Source organism: Ochotona princeps, chromosome 17 (genome assembly GCF_030435755.1).
Source record: "Ochotona princeps isolate mOchPri1 chromosome 17, mOchPri1.hap1, whole genome shotgun sequence".
Classification (NCBI taxonomy): Eukaryota; Metazoa; Chordata; class Mammalia; order Lagomorpha; family Ochotonidae; genus Ochotona; species Ochotona princeps.
In genome coordinates, this window is record NC_080848.1 from 53146566 (window position 1) to 53169305 (window position 22740).

Sequence of the window (22740 nt, forward strand, 5' to 3'; positions counted from 1 at the left end):
TTCCAGGTCTCCCACGCGGGTGCAGGGTCCCAATGCATTGGGCCGTCCTCAACTGCTTTCCCAGGCCAGAAGCAGGGAGCTGGATGGGAAGCGGAGCTGCCGGGATTAGAACCGGCGCCCATATGGGATCCTGGGGCATTCAAGGCGAGGACTTTAGCCGCTAGGCTACGCCGCCGGGCCCGTTCTATGTGTTTTTGCAACAACCGGGCAGGATGCATTTTCTGCTTCTCAATGGGCTCAGAAATGCTGATACTCTACTTGGCCACTGGCCCTTGACTGTGGAAACCATAAAAGCCGATTCATAAACTCTTTGTGGGATTGCTGCTGCCGTCTTGGAGCTGGCTGAATAAAGGATGTTCTTCCAGCTCCCGGCCCTGCGCAGCCCAGCTCAGATCTGACACCCAGCCAGGGTCTTGGCAACAACATGACAGAGGCCATTTCTGCCTGTGCAGGGATTGCACTGCACCGAGGGATTCCAGCAAGTTCCCAGACATTTGTTGTCCCTTGTGCCTAAGGCCAGGAGGCTGTGAGCACCAACGCCAGGACTTCCTGGCTATGGTTTGAATATGATCTGGCTCCTGAATTCATGCAGCAGGTTCACTCCCAAAGCAACAAATCAATGGCACAGCTGGGAACTAGGATAAGGTCCCCCCCCAGCCCCCGCGACCAGGGGCAAAGTGCTTGGATCCGAAAGTTTCCCTCATGAGAGTGGACTTCCAGCCTAGCTATTAAGATGCCTGTACACAGCCCCTATCAGAGGGGTGGGTTTAAGCCCAAGCGCTGGCTTTATGATTCCAGCTTCTTAGCATCGCAGACCCTGGCAGGCAGCAGAGCTGGCTTAAGTATTTGGGTTCCTGCCACCCGCTGTGGAAGACTGCGATTCTGAGTTCCCAGCCCCCAAGGCGCTAGAGGCATTTGGAGAGAGCGAAATAACGAACAGGAGCGTTTTCTGTCATTAAAAAAAAAGGAAAAAAAAAAGACATCGGAGCGTGAGTCAAGGCCAGCCGGGGTCTCCTTCCCGGCTCGAACCCCTCTTCCGCCCCGCGCCCCACACTTGCTGTTCTCGCCAGTGGCCAAAGCAAAGGCGCTGCCGACCTTGGACTGCGACCCCCAAAGCCGTGAGCTGATCCCCTTCGTTCCTAAGACGTCTGTGCCCGTTCGCCCATTAAAACCCCACGCACCAGCTTCACTCACGTGGAAACCGCTCCGGCTGCCCCGAGTACCTCGAATCTTGGCGCGCTGCTTACGTCACCCGCGTGCGCCGGGGATCCAGTTAGAGCCAGCGGCGTCCACCCTAGCGACCACGCCCATGGGCGGGGCCTACGTGGGCGGGGCGTGATCGGGGCGGGGCCTCCTTCCCGGTCTTTCCTGAGGAGGGTCGTGGTCACCCCGGTTTTCTTGCACAGATCTATGTTGAGTTAACGTGTCAAAACGCTGTCCATTCACTTCTATGCCCTCAGCAAAATATGCTTTGTTGGTCTCTAACTGTCCCCTTGCCTTTGCTAGAACTCTTTTTATATGTTTTTCTTTATTTAAAAAAATTTCTAGAACGTTCTTTCCTTTATTTCTAGAACATTTTTCCTGCATGCAGAAATCTAATTCCCACAAGAGCATGAGGTACATATTTTTCTTTCCATACTCCTGCCAGTTACCATGACAATAACATTTATTAAGCATCCATGGAATGAAGCATGTGTCATGATATATGATTTCTACCCTCTATTATGGACTCAGAAACCACCGTTTGCTGCAATTTATTTTTGCAATCATTTTGTTTTAAAGATTTGTTTATTTATTATTGGAAACTCAGATTTACAGAGAGAAGGAGATACAGAGAGAAACATCTTCCATCCAATGGTTCATGCCCCAAGTAGCTGCAATACCCAGAGCCAATCTGAAACCAGGAGCCAGAAGCCTCTTCCGGATCCTGCACATGGGTGCAGGGTCCCAAGGCTTTGGGCCATCTTCTGCTGCTTTCCTAGGCCTCAAGCAGGGCACTGGATAGGAAGTGGGGCTGCCAGGATTAGAACCGGTGCCCATAAGGAATCCCGGCACATGCAAGGCCAGGATTTTAGCTACTAGGCTATCGTGCTGAGACCAGCTTTTTTTTTTTTTTTTAAGACTTATTTAGTTACTTGAAAGGCTGAGTAACAGAGAAAAATGTTCTCCATCCTTTGGTTCATGCCTCACAGCAGCAGGGCTGAGTTCACTCCCCAGCTGACCAGCCTTGGTTTGGCTTAAGCCAGCACATTGGAGCTCCATTTGGGCCTCCTATGTTGGTGGCAGGCACCCAATTACCTGGACTATCTTCTGCTGCTTTCTTTCTCAAGCACATGTGATGGGAGCTGGATCTGTACGGAGGAGCTGGGACTCATGTGGAATGCTAGAGTTGCAGGCTGCGGCTTAACTAGCAAGCATGTGACATGGCCCCTTACTCCTCTGATTTGTAATAAAACATTTAGTACTTTCATTTTTTTAGAAAGATTTATTTTCATTGGGCCCAGCGGCGTGGCCTACTGGCTAAAGTCCTCACATTGAAAGCGCCGGGATCCCATATGGGTGCCAGTTCTAATCCCGGCAGCCCCACTTCCCATCCAACTCCCTGCTTGAGACCTGGGAAAGCAGTTGAGGACGGCCCAAAGCCTTGGGACCCTGTACCTGTGTGGGTACCTTGAAGGATCTCCTGGCTCCTGGCTTTGGATTGGTTCAGCTCTGGTCACTGCAGCCCCTTGGAGAGGGAACCAACAGGACAAATGAAGCCTCACTCCCAGGGAGGATGTTGACAGAGGAGCTCGAGCTTGGGTTCCCACTTCCCTACTGCTTTCTCCTCCCGGGGCTAATTATTATCATCTTTTGTTTGCTAAAACGAATCTGAAGAATTTAATTATTTGAAAGTTATAGGATGAGAAGAACAGAGATCTTGCACCTGCTAGTTTGTTCCCTAGATTGCTACAATGACCAGGGCTGCACCAGACTGAAGCCAGGAGCCAGGAGCTTCTTCCAGGTCTGCTACTACAAGTGCTGTCCCCAGTTTCCATTCATCAATACTCAGGAGTCTATGTTTTCTTCACAACTCTACCCTCAGAACCTTCGAATGTCCCTGCCCACCTGTGTGAGAAAATTCCATGTACCCTACTGCCCGTTAAGCTGTGTGTATTGATCACTGATGGATTGAATCAGGAATAATAGACACCTGAAGCAGTTATGAATGAACTAGTCATTTAGCCTTAAGCTTCCTTTTTAGGTGTAGAATGTAACAGTAAATAGAACAGAGCTGGACTCCTAGGAGCTCACAATTCAGTGAGAAGAAAAGACAGGTAAAAAGCACTTACGTCAATCAGTTATTGTATGTTGGAATGAGCGTGCTGGCTGCGTCCGCTGGGCAGGATCAGGATGCTTTAATATTATTTTTTTGGGGGGGTGGTTAGGATGCGAACCTGCGGAACTGGGCTCCCGAGGGGGCGGGGCCGCCACGCCACGCCCCCCACGTCACGGGGCCCTCCCGTGAGCCCTCGCGCGCAGCCTCGGGCCGGCGCTGTCAGCTGCGTCATGGCTTCGCGCGGGGCTCGGCCCGCCAGCTCCGTGAGTGCCGCTCTCTCTCCGTTGTCCATTTTTTTTCCCCCTCCCACCGTGTCTGGATATTCTTTGTTTTTATGTTGTTTCCTTATCTCTCCCGGCCTTCTCACTTGACCGGCCGCGTCGGGCCCGGCCTGAGGAGAGCCGTGAGGCGGGTGGCGCGCTCGTCTCTTTTTCGGTTTGTGTTATTTTGCTCGGCGCGGCGCTCGCCAGGAGCGGTCAACTCGTCTGCGTCCACGCCCCGGGCTCCAGGGCGGGGAAGATGGCTGGAACAAGTGGATGTGGGAACGGTGGGGCCGAGGATGAGCACGGGGGTCAGCGCTGGCCAGCTGAGGGAGGACAGGTGGCCTTGGCAGCTCCAACCTGCGGGCCAGTGGAGGCGTTGTAGGGTGTAAGCAGAAACGCGATGAAAATGTAGGAATCACAGAAGGATATCGGTTTGCCTTTTTAACAACACGTAGGGGATGTCACATGGAGGCAGCGATATTAAAAAGTGGGTTCAGTGCTTGGCCCACCGGGAATAGGAGCTAAAAGACAGAAGGTATGAAGATCTAGGATGCGGTTTTTATGTCCGCGGGGCAGCTGAAGACGAAGGTTACCGGTAGGGCCTTCTCGAAGGCTGTTGAGGTCTTCTAGAACATACAAGCTGCCGAAGATTCCCTGGCTGTGGGACAGGACCCGTGGGGCCTCGCAGGTGCAGGAATGCGTGCCTGATTGTGTCAAGCAGCCCGGAGGACCGAGGAGCACGAAGGCCCTACCCCTCAGCGCTGTTGGACGATGTCATCAGCGTTTTAAATCAAACTGCTTGCCTCTGGGACAGAGCCAAGCTACTCCCTTTCCCTAAAATGACATACCATGAGGTCCCTGGAGGGTACTGGGCTCAGAGAAGACACCAAATCCCTGTGCCCCTTCTCTCACAACACGCCTGTGATTAAAAAACTCTATGATCTGGCTCTGGCTAAAAAAAAAAAATGAGGGAAAGGAAATATTAGTGAGAAAAAAGGTAAAAGAAGGTACAACCCAATGAAGGAAATTTATGCACCCCCAGCTCTTACAGTACTTCCAAAACAATCTAATTGCTTTACCAATCGGGTGCACTCTCAGATGAGAAAATAACTCTTTCATGTTTAGAATAATGATTTTAAAATCTGCATTCTCAGATGAGAATACAATTTTTTCATTTCCAGAATAAAATACTAATTCTAAAAAGGCAGAGAGTGGCCACTGTATGTCCAGGTCTGCAGTATTAAAGATATAAAGTTGGTTGATTGGTCTGTCATTTGCTCAGGAGTTCACATCTTAGCTGAAAAAAATAGAACAGGAAAGAAACCCAGTGGAATTGTCTGCTATTTTATATATATATATATCTCCTGTGAGAACTCAAATTCCATACCCTTGGAGCTGGCATTGCAGGTTAAGCTGCTCCTGCAACACTGACATCATATGGGTGATGGTTTGTGTCCTGGCTGCTCCACTTTTGATCCAACTGCCTGTTAATACACCTGGGAAAGCAGGAGAAGATGACCCAAGTGCTTGAATTCCTGCACCCACATGAGAGGTCTGGCTCCTGGCTTCTGCCTAACCCCGGCCTGGAAGTTGTAGCCATTTGGGGAGTGAACCAGTGGGTGGAGGCATGTGCTTTCTCTCTCTGTAATTCTGTCTAAATAAATAAATGTCTTAAAAAATTCATATCGGGACCCAGCATGGTGGCCTAGCGGCTAATGTCCTTGCCTTGAATGCACCAGGATCCCAGATGGGCGCCGGTTCTGATCCCTCCAGCCCCGCTTTCCATCCACCTCCCTGCTTGAGACCTGGGAAAGCAGTTGAGTACGGCCCAAAGCCTTGGGACCCTGCACCTGTGTGGGAGACCTGGAAGGATCTCATGGCTCCTGGCTTTGGATGGGCACAGCACTGGCCATTGTGGTCACTTGGGAAATGAATCAACAGATGAAAGATCTTCCTCTCTGTCTCTTCCTCTGTGTATATCTGTTTGCAATAAAAATAAAGTTTTTTTAAAAAAAATTCACATCCTTCAATTTCTTAGAAAATTAATTATTAGAAATTATACTTTCTAGGTCTGACAGGATAACTCACAGGGTAATCCCCTGCTCTGTGGCTTCAGCATTCCTTGGGAGTGCCAGTTCATGTCCTGGTTGCTCCATTTCTGATCCAGCTCCCTGCTCGTGGCCTGGGAGGGTAGCAGAGCACAGCTCAGGGTCATGGGCCCCTGCACTCATATGGGAGAGCTGGAGGACGCTCCTGGATCCCAGCTCTGGACCATCTCCACCCTGGCCATTTTGGCCGTTTGGGGAGTGAACTAGCAGAAGATTTCTCTATCTCCCCATCTCTTCCTATAAAATACGACTTTCAAATATAGATAAATCATAAAATGGCTATATTATTATTTTTTTAAAGTGTGATTTCCCAAATCCTTTATTTCAAGAGCACAGTGACGGTCTGGTTTACTCCCCAAATGTGTGCAACAGCCAGAACTGAACTAGGCTGAAGCCAGGAACCAGCAGCCCTGTCTGGTCCTCCCACAGTGGCAGAGAGCCAAGGACTTGGGTCACCACCTGCTGTCAACCAAGGATGTACATTAGCAGAAAGCTACTTTGGAAGCAGAGGCAGGGCTCAATCTCAGGCATTCTGAGATGGGATGTGAACATCCCAAGGAGACCCTTAACCTAAGTTTAATGCCAACCCTGCCTATATCCTTTTTACATACTATTAATTGCATTGATATTGATGCATAATACATTTATATGTATATATATGTAGAATGACAGCAAAGTACTATGTCCTATTCTTTATTTAGCAATTTAAAGGATTAAAAAAATGTTAGGATTTATTTGTTTAGGGGAGCTGGCATGATGGATCAACAATCCTGTAAGTGCTAGTATCCAATATGGGCACCGATTCTTGCCCTGGCTGCTCCACTTGCATTCCAGTATCCTGCTTGTGGCCTGGGAAAACCTTGGGACTCTGCAGCTACGTGGGAAACAAGAGGCTCCTAGCTCCAGCTCTTGGCTTTGGATCAGCTCAGCTCCGGCCTTTGCAAGCGATTTTAGGAGTGAATCAGTGGATAGAAGATCGTTCTCTCTGTAACTCTGCCTTTCCAATAAAAACAAATTAAATCTTTAAAATGATTTACTTATTTGGAAGGTTGAATTATGTAGAGAAAAAACGATCATCCATTTTGCTGATTCACTTCTCAAATAAGCCAGGAACCTCATCAAAGACTTGGGCTATCTTCCACCACTGTCTCAGGCCCACAAGTTGGGTGATGCACAGGAAATAAAGCAGCCAGAACTTAAATTGGCACCAACACAGGATGTCGGCAGTGCAGATGGTGGCTTAACTCATTATGCCATAAATCCTGCTCCTAAAGGAGTTCCTTTAAAAAGATAATTTTGCCCATTCTTGGAGATTCTGGAACTGAATATGTGTTATAAGGGTTGGCACTAAACATGGGGGTTATTATTATTTTAAAATGTATTTTATTTATTGAAGTTCAGAGTTACAGAAAGGGAAATAGAGGTGTTCCATCCACTAGTTCATTCCCCAAATGGCCACTGTGACCAGGGCTCAGCCAGGCAGGAACCTGGAGCTTCTTCCTCGTCTCCCATGTGGGTGCTGGAACTCAAGCACTTGGGGCATCTTCTGCTGCTTTTCTGGGTACATAAGCTGAGAGCTGAATCAGAAGTAGAGCAACCAGGACTAGAACTGATGCTTGGATCTTTGCCACAGCATCAGTCCCAGGCTTGTTGCTGTTAAGGCAGGGTGTGTGTGGGTGTTGCTATGAGAACTTCTAGGACAGTGCGGTATTCTGCTGATAGGCAGGGAAACAGATGTTCCAGTTAACCATTTTAAGGATCACTGAAGAGGCCAGTGCTAAGGTGACTTTACAGCTGGACTAGGAAAAGGTTTCAAGTTCTAAATTCCAGTACTTTTTAAATTCACTTATATTTTAATTTTTATTTGAAAGATTTTACAAAGAGAGAAAGAGAAATAGATTTTCCATCCACTGGTTCACTCCCCAAGTGGCCACAATGGCTGGAGCTGAGCTGATCCAAAGCCAGGAGCTTCTTCTAGTCTCCCACATGAGTTCAGGAGCCTGAGGACTTGAGCCATGTTCCACTGCTTTCCCAGACCATAAGCAGGCAGGGGATTAGCTTGCAGCACCATCATGCCAGCCTCCCAAACTCCTGTGCTTTGATCATGGCATGTACCCTTCAATTTTCTTTTTTTCTATTGCTTTATTCTTTTTTTTTTTTTTAAAGATTGATTCATTTTATTACAGCCAGATATACACAGAGGAGGAGAGACAGAGAGGAAGATCTTCCGTCCGATGATTCACTCCCCAAGTGAGCCTCAACGGGCCGGTGCGCGCCGATCCAAAACCGGGAACCTGGAACCTCTTCCGGGTCTCCCACGCGGGTGCAGTGTCCCAAAGCATTGGGCCGTCCTCAACTGCTTTCCCAGGCCACAAGCAGGGAGCTGGATGGGAAGTGGAGCTGCCGGGATTAGAACTGGCGCCCATATGGGATCCCGGAGCTTTGAAGGCGAGGACTTTAGCCGCTAGGCCATGCCACCACGCCGCCGGGCCCTATTGCTTTATTCTTGTATAAAGCTTCTGGGCTAGCCCTGAAAACATTTCAGCTAGCTCCACTTTCCTCAGGAGGAAGTCTGGCTGCAGACTGCCCAGACCTTCATCCAGAAGACGCTGTGTCCCGCCAGCAAGGAGCCCGATGCCCAGCTTCCACAGTTGGTCATTGACTGTGTGAAGACCGTCTGGCTGTCTCAGAAGAGATCCCAGAACTCCACACTGCCCCTCAGCTACAGGTAAGGAGACATGGCTGAGTCGAGGGGACGGAATTTGGGGTAGAAGAGACCTATAGTTATAAAAGGCTGAAGTGACCAAAGAAAGGGGAGGTTTTGGACTACCTATTCAAAAACGTCTCTTTTCTTATGCTTTTCCTGTTCTCCTTAAAGCATTACTTTTTCTGAAGTTCTTGCAAATCAGCTTAATTCAAGTTTACAGGAAGAGAGGACAATAAAAAAAGAAAACTTGAGGAAAGAAGCTGGTATTTTTAAAAAAGATTTACTTTATTTTCATTAGAAAGTCAGATATACAGAAAGGAGGAGAGACAGAGATGAAGATCTTCTATTCACTGATTCATTCCCCAAGTGACCACAATGGCCGGAGCTGCACCTACCAGAAGCCAGGAGCCAAGAGCCTCTTCCAGGTCTGCCATGCGGGTGGGTGTAGCGTCCCAAGGCTTTGGACCGTCCTCGACTGCTTTCCCAGGCCACAAGCAGGGAGCTGGATGGGAAGTGGAGCAGCTGGGATTAGAACCGGCGCCCATCTGGGATCCAGGCATGTTCAAGGCAAGGACTTTAGCTGCTAGGCCACGCTGCCGGGCCCACGAAGCCCTTTTCTTGCTGCACTTTGTCAATGTGATTCAGGAAACAGTGGTATTGCAACACCCAGCTAACCACCCACCCCCACCAATATCTATCCTTGGAAGACTTTAAATTTGGGTCTTCAACAAGAAGTTCTGCACTTGTTGAAGTCACGTATGGCTCTGTATCTCAGATTTTTAAACCATAAAATGAAGATCATGGGCCCAGCATGGTAGGCTAGCAGCTAAAGTACTCGCCTTGCATGATCTGGGGTTCCGTATGGGTGCTGGTTCTAATCCTGGCAGCCCTGCTTCCCATCCAGCTCCCTGCTTGTGGCCTGGGAAAGCAGTCGAGGACGGCCCAAACCTTTGGGACCCTGCACCCACATGGGAGACCTGGAAGAAGTTCCTGGTTCCCGGCTTCGGATTGGTGCAGCACTGGTCATTGCGCTCACTTGGGGAGTGAATCATCGGATGGAAGATCTTCCTCTCTGTCTCTCCTCCTCTCTGTATATCTGACTTTGTAATAAAATAAATAAATCTTAAAAAAGAAAAAAAAGAAAAGGGCTTCGTGACTAAGCAGGTTTCAGAGACAGAATATGATAACCTGTGGGACTGTCACTGGACTCCAGGACATCAGGAAGATCTTAGAGACTCCTGCAGGAGGAAGCCTGTTTATGCCCTCTTGGAAGTAGCTGTTGTCTCCGACGTGGGGCGTTTTACTAACATGATTGTAGTTTTACTCCCTATGTGTCTATCTCTAAGCAGCGTGCAGTCAAAGTTCATGTAGCTTAGGCTTTCTTTAAATGGCACCATGTTTGACATCCTCTGAGATACGTCTTTTGTGTTTCTGAGATTTATTCATTTTGATATGTGCAGCTCTAGTTAATTTATTTGAAAGGCTCTGTGGTATTCCTTTGTTTGGCTGTGTTTAATGACCATTTTCCAGCCTTCTTAAGTGGAGGATACGCTAGCTATTTTTTGCCCGTCAGTGCAGAGGAGTGATCACGATCACTAGTAAGAAGGCAACTGAATTGTGTTTTCTGTCACCTTGTACTTTTACACATTGTGTCTTTCTCCTTCATTGGCCTCCTACTAAGCCCATAGCACCTGATGGGCTGCTGTGGGCAAGGTGCTTCCTTCATTGAGAAAGCCTTGTCCATGAGAGAGTCAGCGGACCCAAACCACATATTCTTTTTTTTTTTTTTAAGATTTAGTTATTTTTATTGGAAAGGCAGATATACAGAGAGGAGGAGAGACAGAGAGGAAGATTTTCGATCCGATGGTTCACTCCCCAAGCCGCCACAACATCTGGAGCTGAGCCAATCCAAAGCCAGGAGCCAGGAGCTTCTTCCGGGTCTCCCATGCGCAGGGTCCCAAAGCCTTGGGCTGTACTTGGCTGCTTTCCCAGGCCACAAGCAGGGAGCTGTATGGGAAGTGGGACTGCCGGATACGAACTGGTGCCCATATGGGATCCTGGCACACATTCAAGGCTAGGACTTGAACTGCCGCAGTATCGCGCCGGGCCCCAAACCACACATTCTTGACGTGGTATATACAAATTTCCATGTACTCAGCTTTAGAGCTTCAACATTTTGCCTTATAGTCCTCATTTCTTTATTTTTCTTAAGATTCATTTATTTTTTATTGGAAACACAGATTGACAGAGAAGGAGAGACAGAAAGATTTTCTATCCACTGGTTCATTACCCAAATGGCCACAATGGCCAGAGCTGATCCAGTCTGAAGCCAAGAGCTTTTTCTGGGTCTCCCACGTGGATTCAGGGTCCCAAGGCTTTGGGCTGTCCTCGACTGCTTTCCCAGGCCACAAGCAGGGAGCTGGATGGGAAGTGGAGCAGCCAGGACACAAACTGATATCCATATGGGATCCCGGAGCTTGCAAGGTGAGAATTTAGCCATTGAGCTATCACGCTGGGCCCATTTCTTCATTATTTTCTTCTTATTATTCTTCTTTTTTGTAAATATAAAAATAAAATGTTAAAGATTCAGACAAGAACCCCTCCCTATCTGGTGTGTTCTGGTCATTCTCCTCAGCCCCTCCTCTGGAGATCCCAGCCATCAGGAAGGGAAGTGCAAGTTCACAGGGGCTGTGCGCCCTCAGCCTCAAGTTGTTCCTGCTGGAGGAATACCAGTTTGCACTGACCCAGCAGAAGGCTGTATCTTGAGCCTTTTCCAAATCTGTGTTATTTAAAATGTCTTATTTAAATGTAAATGCCTTGTTGACAATGTTTTATATGAGTAAATGCACTATTGACTGTGACCCATTAAGACAATGTGCATAATAGGGTGTCAACCATGTGGTAGCTTCCTGCTCCCTTTGAGAAAGAGCCAAAGTGCTAACGGAGGTAACTGTCTGGAACCATGTGCTTCATCTTCAGCACCCACCCATGGGTGCTGTTCCTGAGCACAGTAAGGAGGATTAGCTGGGATGTTCTATAACCCTATCCTGTTTCTTTTCGACCTAAAGAAAAAAATCACAGAAGCGTAAATGCAAAAGAGTAATGATATTATAAAGATGTGAACTTATCACTTTGATCGCTTGTTTATGTCAAGTACAACATTCACAGTTTCAGGCAGCTTCCTAGCCAGTCTCTTGCTCCGTAAGATCCTAGACTAGGCAAGAAACTCGGCTGAGGCCTCTGCCGCTGAGGCACCAGGCCCCTGCAGCCACCTTGGAGTTTACAGAGCTGAGAGTTGAGAAACTTTCCAGGGAACTGGTTATGTCATCTGTAGTGGACTCCGCACACACTTGTTTCCTTTGGTCCTCCTGGATCCTCTTCCTGGCACCACATTCCAGACCCTCAGCACTGGCTTTTTCTGTTTGTCCCAGCCTATCACCCAGCCCTTAGACTGAATTCCTGTTCTCATTTTCTTCCCCCTTCATTCAGTCAAGCAAATTTCATCTCAATCCACATTTCCCATCAGCCTTTCCTCGGCATTGAGATTTTTTCTAGGTTGGGAGTCACCTTGCAGGCTTGGACCTGGCTTTGCAGGGCTTCGTGCACTGTTTGCTTTACAGCTTTGTCTCAGCAGAGGACCTCCTGGCACACCAGCTTCACCCATGCTGCAGCCACCTGTCCTGGAGCAGTAGTCAGCACCAGGCCTGGACCAAAAAAGCTGAACCCAATGGAAGCCCCCTGCCTCGGGAGCAACTGATATTTGTAGGGACGCTGACTGACCTGCCTGAAGACTCGGAGCAAGACTTCAGGAATGGAAGCCTGTATGTGAGCGATAACACTGGAACCCTGGGCTGTGAGGTGAGTGGAAGGGTGAGGTCATATGCACAGGTCCTAACAGGTGTCTAAGGGGTCAAGACAGGTGATGAAAGCTTGAGGCAGTGGCTTGGATGCCAGGGTCATGGATCACCATTGCTCTTGGTCTTTTCTAGCTCATAGATCTGGACCTTTCTTGGTTGGGCCATCTCTTTCTGTTCCCCAGTTGGAGTTACCTTCCTCCTGCCAGATGGAATTCCTCAGGTCAGGGGCACTTGGAACTCTGGGATGCCCCTGTGCCAGTGTTTCCTTTGACCATTGATCCTGACCCCCCCGTGCCCATTCCTGTATTCTACCCGGAGACTGCTTCCTGCCTGCTCTCAGTCAGGTAATTTTTGCCTCTCCAGGGGGAGGATGGTGGGTCAGTGGAAGGAAGGGAAGGTATTGATCTTAATAGGAATGGGATATTCCAAATGAAGAGATAGATGGAGCTTAAAGTGTTAAGAATGCTACAGGTTGGATTCTCAGGGGGAATTTTGCCTTATTTAAGGGTAAGAAGAGTTAAGTTTTTAGAGTAATGGCTTTGGGCTATGGACACTTTGTATCACTACCAGGTTATTTTTTTACAGTGGGAAGGGAGACATTTGTAGGGGGATAAAAAAGAGAAGAAAAATGAACATAACTTCTTCCTATTCTCTTCCCTCTCAGCAAGCCCAAGGTATTGCAGCTGAACCTGGCTGGAACTCTGATTGGATTGAGTGCTCTGGTGAGGAATCAAAAGAAAGCTTACTTCGTCCTGTCTCTAGGCAGGCCATCGGCACCTGATAGCCGTGTGTCTGTCATCGTGCAGGTGAGGGTCAGGGTCCTTCCGGGGCCGCGGTGGGGTGCCAGACGTGAGGACAGTGGGGGAAGGCTGATGTCTGGAACAGGCCTGGAGAGCACAGTTCCAGGGAGGGGCAGGGCCTGGTGGTTGTGCAGTTCAGTTGAGCAGACAGTGCTTCTGTTGTGTACATGAAGGTTTGAAAACAGGTTTAATCATTTTTATTCATTTGAAAGTCAGAGCCACAGTGGGTGGCTGGCTCTCAGGTACTGCTGCCTCCCAAGGGCGTTGGCAGGAAGTTGGATTGAAAGTGGAGGCAGGATTTTACCCGTCAATGTGATGTGGATGCTGTCTAGCCAGTTGTGTCATAACATGTGTGTAAGTGTGCGTGCACACACATGCACTCCTACCACCCCTGGGTATATGACACTTTTAAAATCTGCCAGAATTACTTGTTTGTTTTCCTCTGCATTAGAAGGATGACCAAGAGGCAGGCATTATGGCCCAGCAGGTTTAAGCACACAATCTGTATTAAGTGTGCCAGATGGAGTCCTAGCTACTCCATACATCCCACCCAGCTTCCTGCTAATGTACTTGGAGGCAGAGAATGGGGGGCCAAGGGCCTGGGTCCCTGTTGCACACACAGATGGAGCTTCTGGCCCCTGACCTAAGCCTGACCTGCCCCTGATTGTGGTGGGCATTTGAGGAGCCAACCAGAGGATGGAAGAGCAATCTCTCTCCCTTTCCTTCCCTTTCCATCTCTTTCTCTCTATCCCTCCTTCCCTCTCTCTTCCTCTCAACCTTTCAAATGTATAATATATATTTTTTAAAGATTATTTTTATTGGAAAGGCAGACTTACAGAGAGAAAGAGAGACAGAAAAAGATCTTCTGTCCACTGGTTTCTTCCCAAATGACTGCAACGACCAGAGCTGAGCTGATCCATAAGCCAGGAGCCAGGAGCTTCTTTAGGATCTCCCTTGCAGGTGTAGGGTCCCAAGGCTTTGGGCCATTTCCACTGCTTTCCTAGGCCACAGGCAGGGAGCTGGATGGGAAGCGGAGCTGCTGGAAGATGAACCGATGCCCATATGGGATTCCAGCACTTGCAAGGGGAAGACTAGTTAATTTTTATATATATATATATATAAAAACATGATGTACATATATGTATATTGATACGTATATACAATATGTCAATATGTATGTAATACATACATACACACATATATAGTAGCTGCCCAGATTTTTTATTTTAATTTTTCTTTCCAGCTTAAAGAGAGTCTTAAACATTATCTCTACTTGAGAATATTCTAAATTTCCCAGACACTGTTAGAAAATTCTGTTGGCTCGTTCACTTGAGTATTATAATCTATGTTGGAGAAATGTGCTTGGAGTAGAATATGTTTTTCTGGTGATTTATTATCTTACTGTGGATCTTGTAGTGATGTGTGAAATAAACAGAACTATTTGAGGCTGTGTGTAGTTTCCAAGGTGTGTGGTGTAGTGTGTAACTGTTCCAACAGGTCAGCCAGAGCTTATTGTGTGGGAGCAGGCTTTGTGAGGATTTTAGCCCTAACCCAGCCCTCCTAGAGGATACATGGGGCTTGAATTGCTAAGAGAGAAGAGGAGGTTGCAGACTTCCCACCAGGCCCGCCTCTCAGACACCGTAATTGGATGATGCCTCCACCCCTTAATCCATTTATCTGCTGTTAAAAGCAGCCTTGGGTTCTCAGGATCTGCATGATTTGGGAAGCTGAGTCACTTTCAAACTACAGCAGGCCTCAAGCATTTTGGATAGGAGAGACTCGGCTCCTTCAGGGCACTGTTCAAGTTCATCTTTATTCACCAGAAGTCTGTCACCGCTCTCTTTTCAATGTGTGTTGTGCCTTTGCAGAATACATATCATTTTTGACACATGACCGTAAATGGCTCTGTGTAATTAGTTAGTTAAAGTCTGCATTCCCCAGTGGTTTGAAATAAATTGGAAAAGAGGAAACAGTTTGTCATAGTTTCCTTAACATCTGTTCTAATACTGGATACTTGTATTGATTACATGTTGTTACATTAGTGAATTTTTTTTTGTTCTTAGAAGGATATTTATATATTGTAAAGGAAGTTTTAGGGGGTGATGTACATCCTGGGAAAGGGATTAGGGGATAGTTGGCACTTTCTGTGAGAGAGGAGACACCCTGCAAGTCCTCCGGGCTGAGAGGTGCTCTGCAAACCTAGAGGCTGAGGCAGGGGAGGGAAGGCGTACAAGGGCCAGGCGATGGAGAAGACTCTGGTGGGGAAACAGTGCTGCCAGCAGTGTGTCCCATGTTGTGTTGCCTGCCTCTGCTCCAACCAGAACCCCAGCCACCTGGTATGGCACCGAGTCCTTCAGCTTGACAGGGCTTACGTGCTGACAGGACTGCGAGCGTCCAAGGTCCGTGGTCACCGATACCGTGTTTGGACAACCGGTCCTTCCTCCCAGCTGATGCCGCTTAAGCCAGATTGTGTGCAGGAGCTGGAGTTAGAAGAATCCCTCTTAGAGCCTGATCCCCAAGCTTACTCTATGTCTAGCAGCTCCCAGGATAGCAGCTCTCAGGACAGTGAGAGGCAAAAAGATCTTGACCGGGACTCCAAGCTCTTGCATTATGAGGTGAGAGTGAAGGGGAGATGTGGGAACTTGTGGGGCAAATGTTGTGGGTCTCTGAGGAGGAAGGAAACTGTTACTAACTGGCCTCTGACCTCTCCACAGGGAACAGTCACGGGTGTGTTTAATGAGCCTGCCGGCTTCTATGAGCTGGACGGGCAGCTGGGGCTCTGCCTCGCCTACCAGCAGTTCCACTGCTTCAGGCGGGTGATGCGGCCAGGAGTCCATCTGAAGGTATGTGAGAGGTCAGGCCTGAGGGTGAGGGAACCTCTGAGCAGCTACTCTTCTGCTGGCTGGTCCCTTCACAGGGTAACTTACACACACCAAAAAATGATACAAATAACTGGAGTATTGTTAGGGATAGCTATGTTAGGAAGGAAGGCTTTAGGTTGGCAAGAAGTTTATGGGGTGTTGGGAGAGGGCCAAGCCAGAGCACCTGCTTCACAGAAGAACCTGAAGCATAGGCTGAGGACCAGAATGATGGTAGGTGCTCTGGGAGAGGCCAAAGCTACACTTGTTCAGCCAGGAGCCACCTGGGCTCTAGGAGGCTGACCTCAGGGGGTGGTCCTGATGGGAGGTGAGGCATGAGGACCAGCCAGTGTGGGATGTCCTCTGGGACCCAGCCGGTGGAAAGTGCAGCCAGCTTGCCTGGGGCTGTTGACTTGGGAGCTTTGCTTCCACTCTCACTTTGTCTGCTTTCCCCAGCTCCTGGATGTTCACCTCCTGCAGTCAGTGGGCGGAGGGACAAAGATCCCGGTGCTGGCCCCCTGCTTCCATGGCGCTGTTGTGGTTCGGGGCTTCTCTCCTCAGAAGCCCAGCACTCAGTCGGCCTACCAGGTCTACGGGGCCTCTCTGTATGAGCAACTGATATGGGAGCGTCAGTTAAGTCTTCCTCTCTACCTTTGGGCCTCCAAGGCTCTGGAGGAGCTGGCCTGCAAGTAAGAAAGGGGATGTGGGGCAGGGGCGGTGGAAGTAGGGCAGCAGACTCCTGGGGGGGCAGCATTCTTGCTGGGAAAGTGATTGCCTTTTTTCCCTGCCCAAGGCTGTGTCCCCACGTGCTGAGACTCCCCCAGTTCCTACAACGTTCCTCTCCCGGGAACCAAGGCCTGGGCTTTCAGCTTGTGTCCCCCACTCTGGATGCTCTGACTCCAGCAGAATGCCACCCTCGCAAGGTCTTCAATGAGATCCTCATCGAGCCACATCGCTGTCCTCTTCTGAAAGTAGGGGAACTGTGGAAGGTGGGCGACGGGCTGCTGCCAGGGGACACTATCGGATGTCTCTTCTCTTGCCCTCAGTACTCTAGGCTGCAGACCCCCTGCTGCTTCCCACTGCTGGCCACCTTGCGAGAGGAGGCAGAGCGCAGGGCGTGGGCCTCTTTTGAGCCAAAGGCCCTCCTGCCCCTTCCAGAAGCTGCCCACCTAACCAGCAGCCAACTCAATCACCGCCTGGCCTGGTCCTGGCTCAATCTGCTGCCCTCTGCCTTTTACCCAACCCAGGTAAGGGAGCTCACCCAGCTCAGGGGGCTTACTGTTTGTTTTTGTTTTTTTTTTTTCCCTCATCCTCATTGCCATTACCAAGTAACTGTCACTTTGACTGTGCTGGCTTTCTGCCTAGGCTGTTCATATGATCTTGGCCCTTAGCAATTCATTCTTCCTGCAGCAACTAGAAAGGAGGTAGAACTGTAAGTTGGTTTACAGAACTCTTGCCTAAATCTGAGTGCTTTTCCCTGAGAGCCCAGACCTTCGGTTCTCAGAGCGTCTAAAATGAAGCCAGGCTCCCTTACCACATCCCATGAAGTCGTGTGTAAGCTCTTGCCTCCAGCTCCAACTTGTATTCTTTCCCTCCTGCTGTTAAACTATGAGCACATGTGGGCTTTTTCGTGTTGTTCTTCCCCCACCCCAAATGTAATTGTTGTGAGGTCAGCATCGGGCACAGCGTGGATGCCCAGTGCCTGTTCAATAAATAGCAGAGACTTTTTCATCTTCTTGATCTTCATGCAGGTTCTACTTGGAATCCTGACAGCTTCGTGTCATAAAGCTTTTCTGCAACTTCGGGACCAAAGTGGTTGTCTGCCTTGCCTGATCCTGGTCGAGCACTCACAACCCCTCATGGACACAAAGCTCCTAGGTTTGGAAAGAAGGCGGTGGTGGGGGGGAACTGGGGTAACCTGGAGAGGTGCCTGGGTAGGAGGTGCTGAAGGGACATGTGTTGATCACTAGCTTTGGGAGAAGTTCAGGAGAACAGCGTGGCAGGTAGAGAGAAGGAGCGACCGTTCCCAGCCTTCATTTCTCCCTGTAGCTCCTATGCTGAGTTTTTGACAGGATTCCAATTCTTAGTTTAGAAACAGAAGCTCTTATTTGGGCTTATTGGAGTTCGTGTTTAAGGGAATCCTGAAGTGGACAGTTTCCTAGATTTAGACCCCAGGCATTTTCGGAATTTGTCAGAAAGTACCATCCGGGCCTTTCAGCCTGGGCAGCTGGGTGCAGGACTGGATCCAGGGCTGAAGCCATCTGTAGAGGCACCATGCTCCCCTCTCTGGGGGCGCTCAGCTGCAGGTCTTCACAGTGTTTTAGGGAGCAATTTAGAGGGGGCAGTGAGACCTGCAGGAACTTCTCTTTCACTCTCCACCCCGTGTTCTCATGCTAGACCAGAGGGCCTTGTCATTGCAGGCTGCCTGGTACGGGTGGAGAAGTTCCAGCTGATTGTGGAGAGGAACATCCGGAGCGCCTTCCCCTCCTGGAAGGAGCTGGGCCAGACCAACTTCATCAACAAGCGGCAGGCCAGGTGGTGGGGTCTCAGGGATGGCGAGGGCCTGGGGCAGCTGGGGAGGCCGAGAGTTGACCTGCCTCTTCCTTGGCTTCCCCACAGAATCTATGCCCAGTTCTTCCTGGCGGACGCCCTCATCCTCCCTGTGCCTCGAGCCTTCATTCATGCCTTCCCCTCAGGATCTTCTTCAATAGAGTCCACCTACCCGGAGGCACCCGTTATGGAACAGAGCCGGCTGTTCCTAGTGTCCCACAAGGAGGGCCTCATGAGGCGGAATTGCTGTGCCCCCCCAAGAAACAGTCCTGAGGGGCCCAGGCCAACTCTCAGTTTCTATGTGTCCGGGAGCTGGCTTGGGGGCACCCAGAAGAAACAGGGGGCTGAGTGGGGCCCGCCTGAACCCCAGGGAGATGAGAATGAGGATCAGAAGGTAAGTCGGGGCTCAGAGATCTAGGAGCTGACCTCCTGTGCCCTGAGGCCTTGCCTGGAACTGCAGCATACCGCTGTCTTTGTGCACAGGTTCTCCTCATCTTCCATGGCTCTTCAGTCCGCTGGTTTACATTCGTGTACCCTGGGCAAGTGTACCGACTCGTAGCTCCCGGCCCCCCAGTGAGTGCCCTGTTTCATCATAGCCATCTCCACAGAGCTGACTGGGGGTTGGAGTGTGGAGAAGCTATGCCAGTGCCTTGTCCCCCAGATCTTCTTGCGAAAGTGGATTTAGATCAGCCAGAAAGACTGTCTGCATTGAGATCGCTTCCTGAAACAACACAGCCCACGGTAGCATCCCTCAGCAGCTGTCTTCCTGTTTCCCGCAGACACCCAGGACATTTGAGGCCAGTGAGTCATCATGCATCTCCCAGCGTCCTCTGGAGCTGGCTGGCTGCGTGTCCTGCCTCGTGGTCCGGGACGAGTGGATCTTGGAGCTGGAGAGCTCCCAGGACATTGCTGATGTACTGAGTGAGAACAGGACACTACCCGAATCATCGCTGAACCACCTGCTCAGTGGCAGGTGAGGGTCTGCCCGCCCCTCTGGCTCACTGGTCATACCCTCTTAGCCTGTGCCAGGGAGGTCTATTCTCTGTTGTCACATGCTGCTATGGGTGCTTCTGTGGTCAAAGGAATGACATCAGGGTAGAAGGGAAGTTGAGCTCCATTCTTGATCCCCTGCACCCCGCCAGCTTGCTATGAACATGAGCAGGCCCCCTCAAAAATAAGGCAACTCCTCAGCAAGGAAAGGAAATTAAAAGATAAAGAAGAGAGATGCAGATCTAGAGAAAGGCCTCCCTATAGTGCAAAAAACGTGGCTGATTTGGAACTCCCAGAACAAGTGGACTTTCTTTGTATAAGCTTTCCAGAGTGGCCACCAGTACCAAGAGAAGCTGCTGAGATGGTCTGCCCCTGGGAAGGGAAGATGAAATCCCAGTGGACTGTCTGTAACTTTCACGGAGTTCGCCTCTGGTAGAGGTGAATGATTTAGGGACGTAGGATTTGGAGGCAGTGGTGTGAGCCTCAATGCATGCTCAAGTGATGCCCTGCCAGAGACACTGGCGACAAGTCTGGATCGAACACTGGCAAGAGCCCTGGTCCCAAGGTGGCGTGGGTTTCTTCTGCTCCATGCCATCTTTCCCCAAGCCCTGTCCCTTTGTAGTATGTGGTTTGACAAAGCTTAGGGTCCCTACGTGTGTTGCCTCCTAGCAGAGATGTTTTTCCCTCTGCCTCTCTTTGGGTCTTACCCTCACAGCTACGAGCTTTCATGCGTCTCCATTCTGTGTCTTCCTCTGACCTTCCAGCTCCAACGACTCCTTGGTGTCTTTCTCGGCCAAGATTTTGTCACGGACGCTGTGTGAGCCACTTCAGGGGCCTGTGAGGAGGAAGCCTGGTATGGGCCCTCACTCTGGCAAGGGGTGTGAATGGGAAGGCCGGGACAGAACAGTCCTGACCCATCTCACCAAGTCTCCCCACTGCTGCAGAGGATGGCAGGACCACACACCGGGCAGTGAGGCTGACCGTGGTCCTGCAAACTGCTGACTGTGAATTCCCCCCTCACCTGGACATCTATGTTGAAGACCCACACTGGCCTTGCCTGCAAGGAGTCCTCCCAGGAGCCCTGATCCACTTTAGCCAGCTGGAGAAGAAGGTTTCCAGGTGAAGGGGGGTGTCCCGTGGGCCACTCTCCACATACCCAGGGGGGTGTCCCGTGGGCCACTCTCCACATACCCAGGGGGGTGTCCCGTGGGCCACTCTCCACATACCCAGGGGGGTGTCCCGTGGGCCACTCTCCACATACCCAGCTCCCCTGCGGGGGCTGCTGCACCCACTCTGCAGCACCGCTTTCTGTATGTCCGTCCGCCCTGCCCTGTGGTTCCCCTCCAGACATCCCTCGTGGCAAGGGGACAAGCCTGTGAGTCAGGATCCTTCAGTCCCAGCACCCCACAGTTTGATGTCATTCCCCTCCGCCTCTCTGCTCTTTTTCCACTTGTAGATCCCACAATGTTTACTGTTGTTTCCGGTCATCCAGTTACATGCAGATCCTGAATTTTCCCCCGGAGAGCACAGTCAGGTCAGCATCCCACGGTCCGGACTGCTAAGCTTCATGGCTTCACACCTGCATGTCACGCACGTTCCTGGCTCCCCAAGTTTGTCCTGAGTTGGGTCTTCTCATCCTAGCAGTGCATGTTCTTGTCGGGAAAATTCCCTCTGCCTCAGATCACCGAGGCCCCAGTACCTGTCATTTTGCCCAGAGATGTAGGGTGTCTTGGTTCTAGTCTCTTGAAGGCTTTCCATTCTGGACTGAACATCTCTGCGTTCTTGCTGAAAACCAGTGGGTGACTTTTAGAAATCAGGGATCTGCATGGGGGCAGGGTCCAGGGGACTTCGAGGAGAGCAGGGGGCCCACTGCTGTCCCTTCCCTGTTAATCCCAACAGGGCCTCCTCCCCCACTTCTCAACCTCTTTCTCTCCAGTGTTCCACTGCCCAGCATCTACCTGGCCCAACTTGTGCGGGGCGACCAAATCCCCTTCCAGGCCACTGTCTCCTGTCATATAGTTTCCGTCTTCAGCCTCCAGCTGCACTGGATTTGTGCTCGCTGTACCAGTCTCTGCCCCCAGGTGAGAGAGAGGGCACAGGCTGAGCAGGGGGTGGCAGGCCAGGGGAGGTACCAGGACCTAAAGCATTTTCTCAAGCACTGTCTTCATCTCAGGGCAGGTGCATCCGTCAGAGCCCTGCTTGCTCCACTCAGATGTCCATCAGCCAGGCCAGTATCAGGTGAGTACCCACAGTGGCCACATGTGGCAACCCCTGTACTTTCTGCTAGTGCACTTAACTCTGCTCTTGCTGGGTAAGCCTGATTCCGATTCCCTGCTGGTGGGAGTGGCTGCATACTTTTTGAATGAATGAATGATTGAAATGAGCTAAAGAAAGGCCCCAGGGGGTCCAGAAAGCCTGTGGGTCAAGGGACTAGCCACCTGGCTTGGCTGTGGAGCTGCTGTTTTCCTCCCCGGCCCCCAGGCTCCTGGTGGAGGATGGAACTGCTGCGGCCCTGGTGACCTGCAACAACCATCACGTGGCAGCAGCCCTGGGGCTGGGTCCCAGTGAGTGGACGGCCCTCCTGGAGTTGGTCCGGGGGCCAGGGAAAGTGGCCTTGCAGTTTACGGGCTCTGGGGCCCAACCGGAGGTGAGCAGGGCTGGGGAGCTGGGGGCTTGGGCAGGAGCTGTCGGAGCCAGGGCCTTGGGTAATCCTGAACTTCTTTTCTAGCCGTCGGCCCGGGTCGGTGAGTCCTTAACCCACTTTCTCCGGACGCTGTGTACGAGTCCCTGCGTCCTCCGCCCCATCGTGCTTGCTTTTGAACTTGAGAAGAAGCCGTCTAACATCGCCCCTTTAGGTACAGGTGGAGCTGGGAATGGCGGGGGAGATGATGCAGACGGCAGGTTCCTGGGAGGGGAACGGGGATGAGGAACGGAGAGGGGGTTTCTGGTGGGAAATGAGAGCCCCTGGCGGCGCAGTGAGCTTTCCCCGCTCTGCGTTTTCAGAACCGCCTCGGCTGCAGCAGTTCGTGTGTGGAGAGCGCCCTCTGCTGACGCGAGTGAACCCCCGGCTGCGGCTGTCCTGCCTGTCCATCCAGGAGCCCGCGCCCCCCGCCTCGGTAGGGGCCTCTGTCTCCGCGCCCTAAACTGCAAGGCCTCGCCAACCCGGCAGCCGGGGGCCCGGGTCCTTCCCCGCGCTGCCCCTGTTTGGGCCCCACTGCCGGGGCTGGCCTTGGCAGTGCCAGCGTGCCTGGGAGAGACTGGGAGCAGCCGCAGGGCCAAGCTGCGGGA

At 50.8% G+C, this 22740-nt stretch overlaps 1 protein-coding gene across 1 annotated transcript; it reads left to right on the forward strand.

The window, feature by feature from the left end:
* Positions 1–3505: 3505 nt before the first annotated feature.
* Positions 3506–22610, forward strand: CTC1 (CST telomere replication complex component 1). Its single transcript, XM_058676028.1, has 23 exons — positions 3506–3582; positions 8255–8418; positions 12018–12255; positions 12387–12598; positions 12919–13060; positions 15376–15669; positions 15769–15897; positions 16369–16601; positions 16706–16883; positions 16959–17159; positions 17664–17790; positions 18333–18447; positions 18532–18856; positions 18946–19035; positions 19242–19435; positions 20217–20305; positions 20397–20571; positions 20909–20986; positions 21389–21533; positions 21626–21690; positions 21934–22099; positions 22181–22307; positions 22456–22610. The coding sequence occupies exons 1-23, from the start codon at positions 3550–3552 to the stop codon at positions 22593–22595; spliced, it is 3660 nt and encodes a 1219-aa protein (XP_058532011.1). The 5' UTR covers positions 3506–3549; the 3' UTR covers positions 22596–22610.
* The last annotated feature ends 130 nt before the right edge of the window (positions 22611–22740 follow it).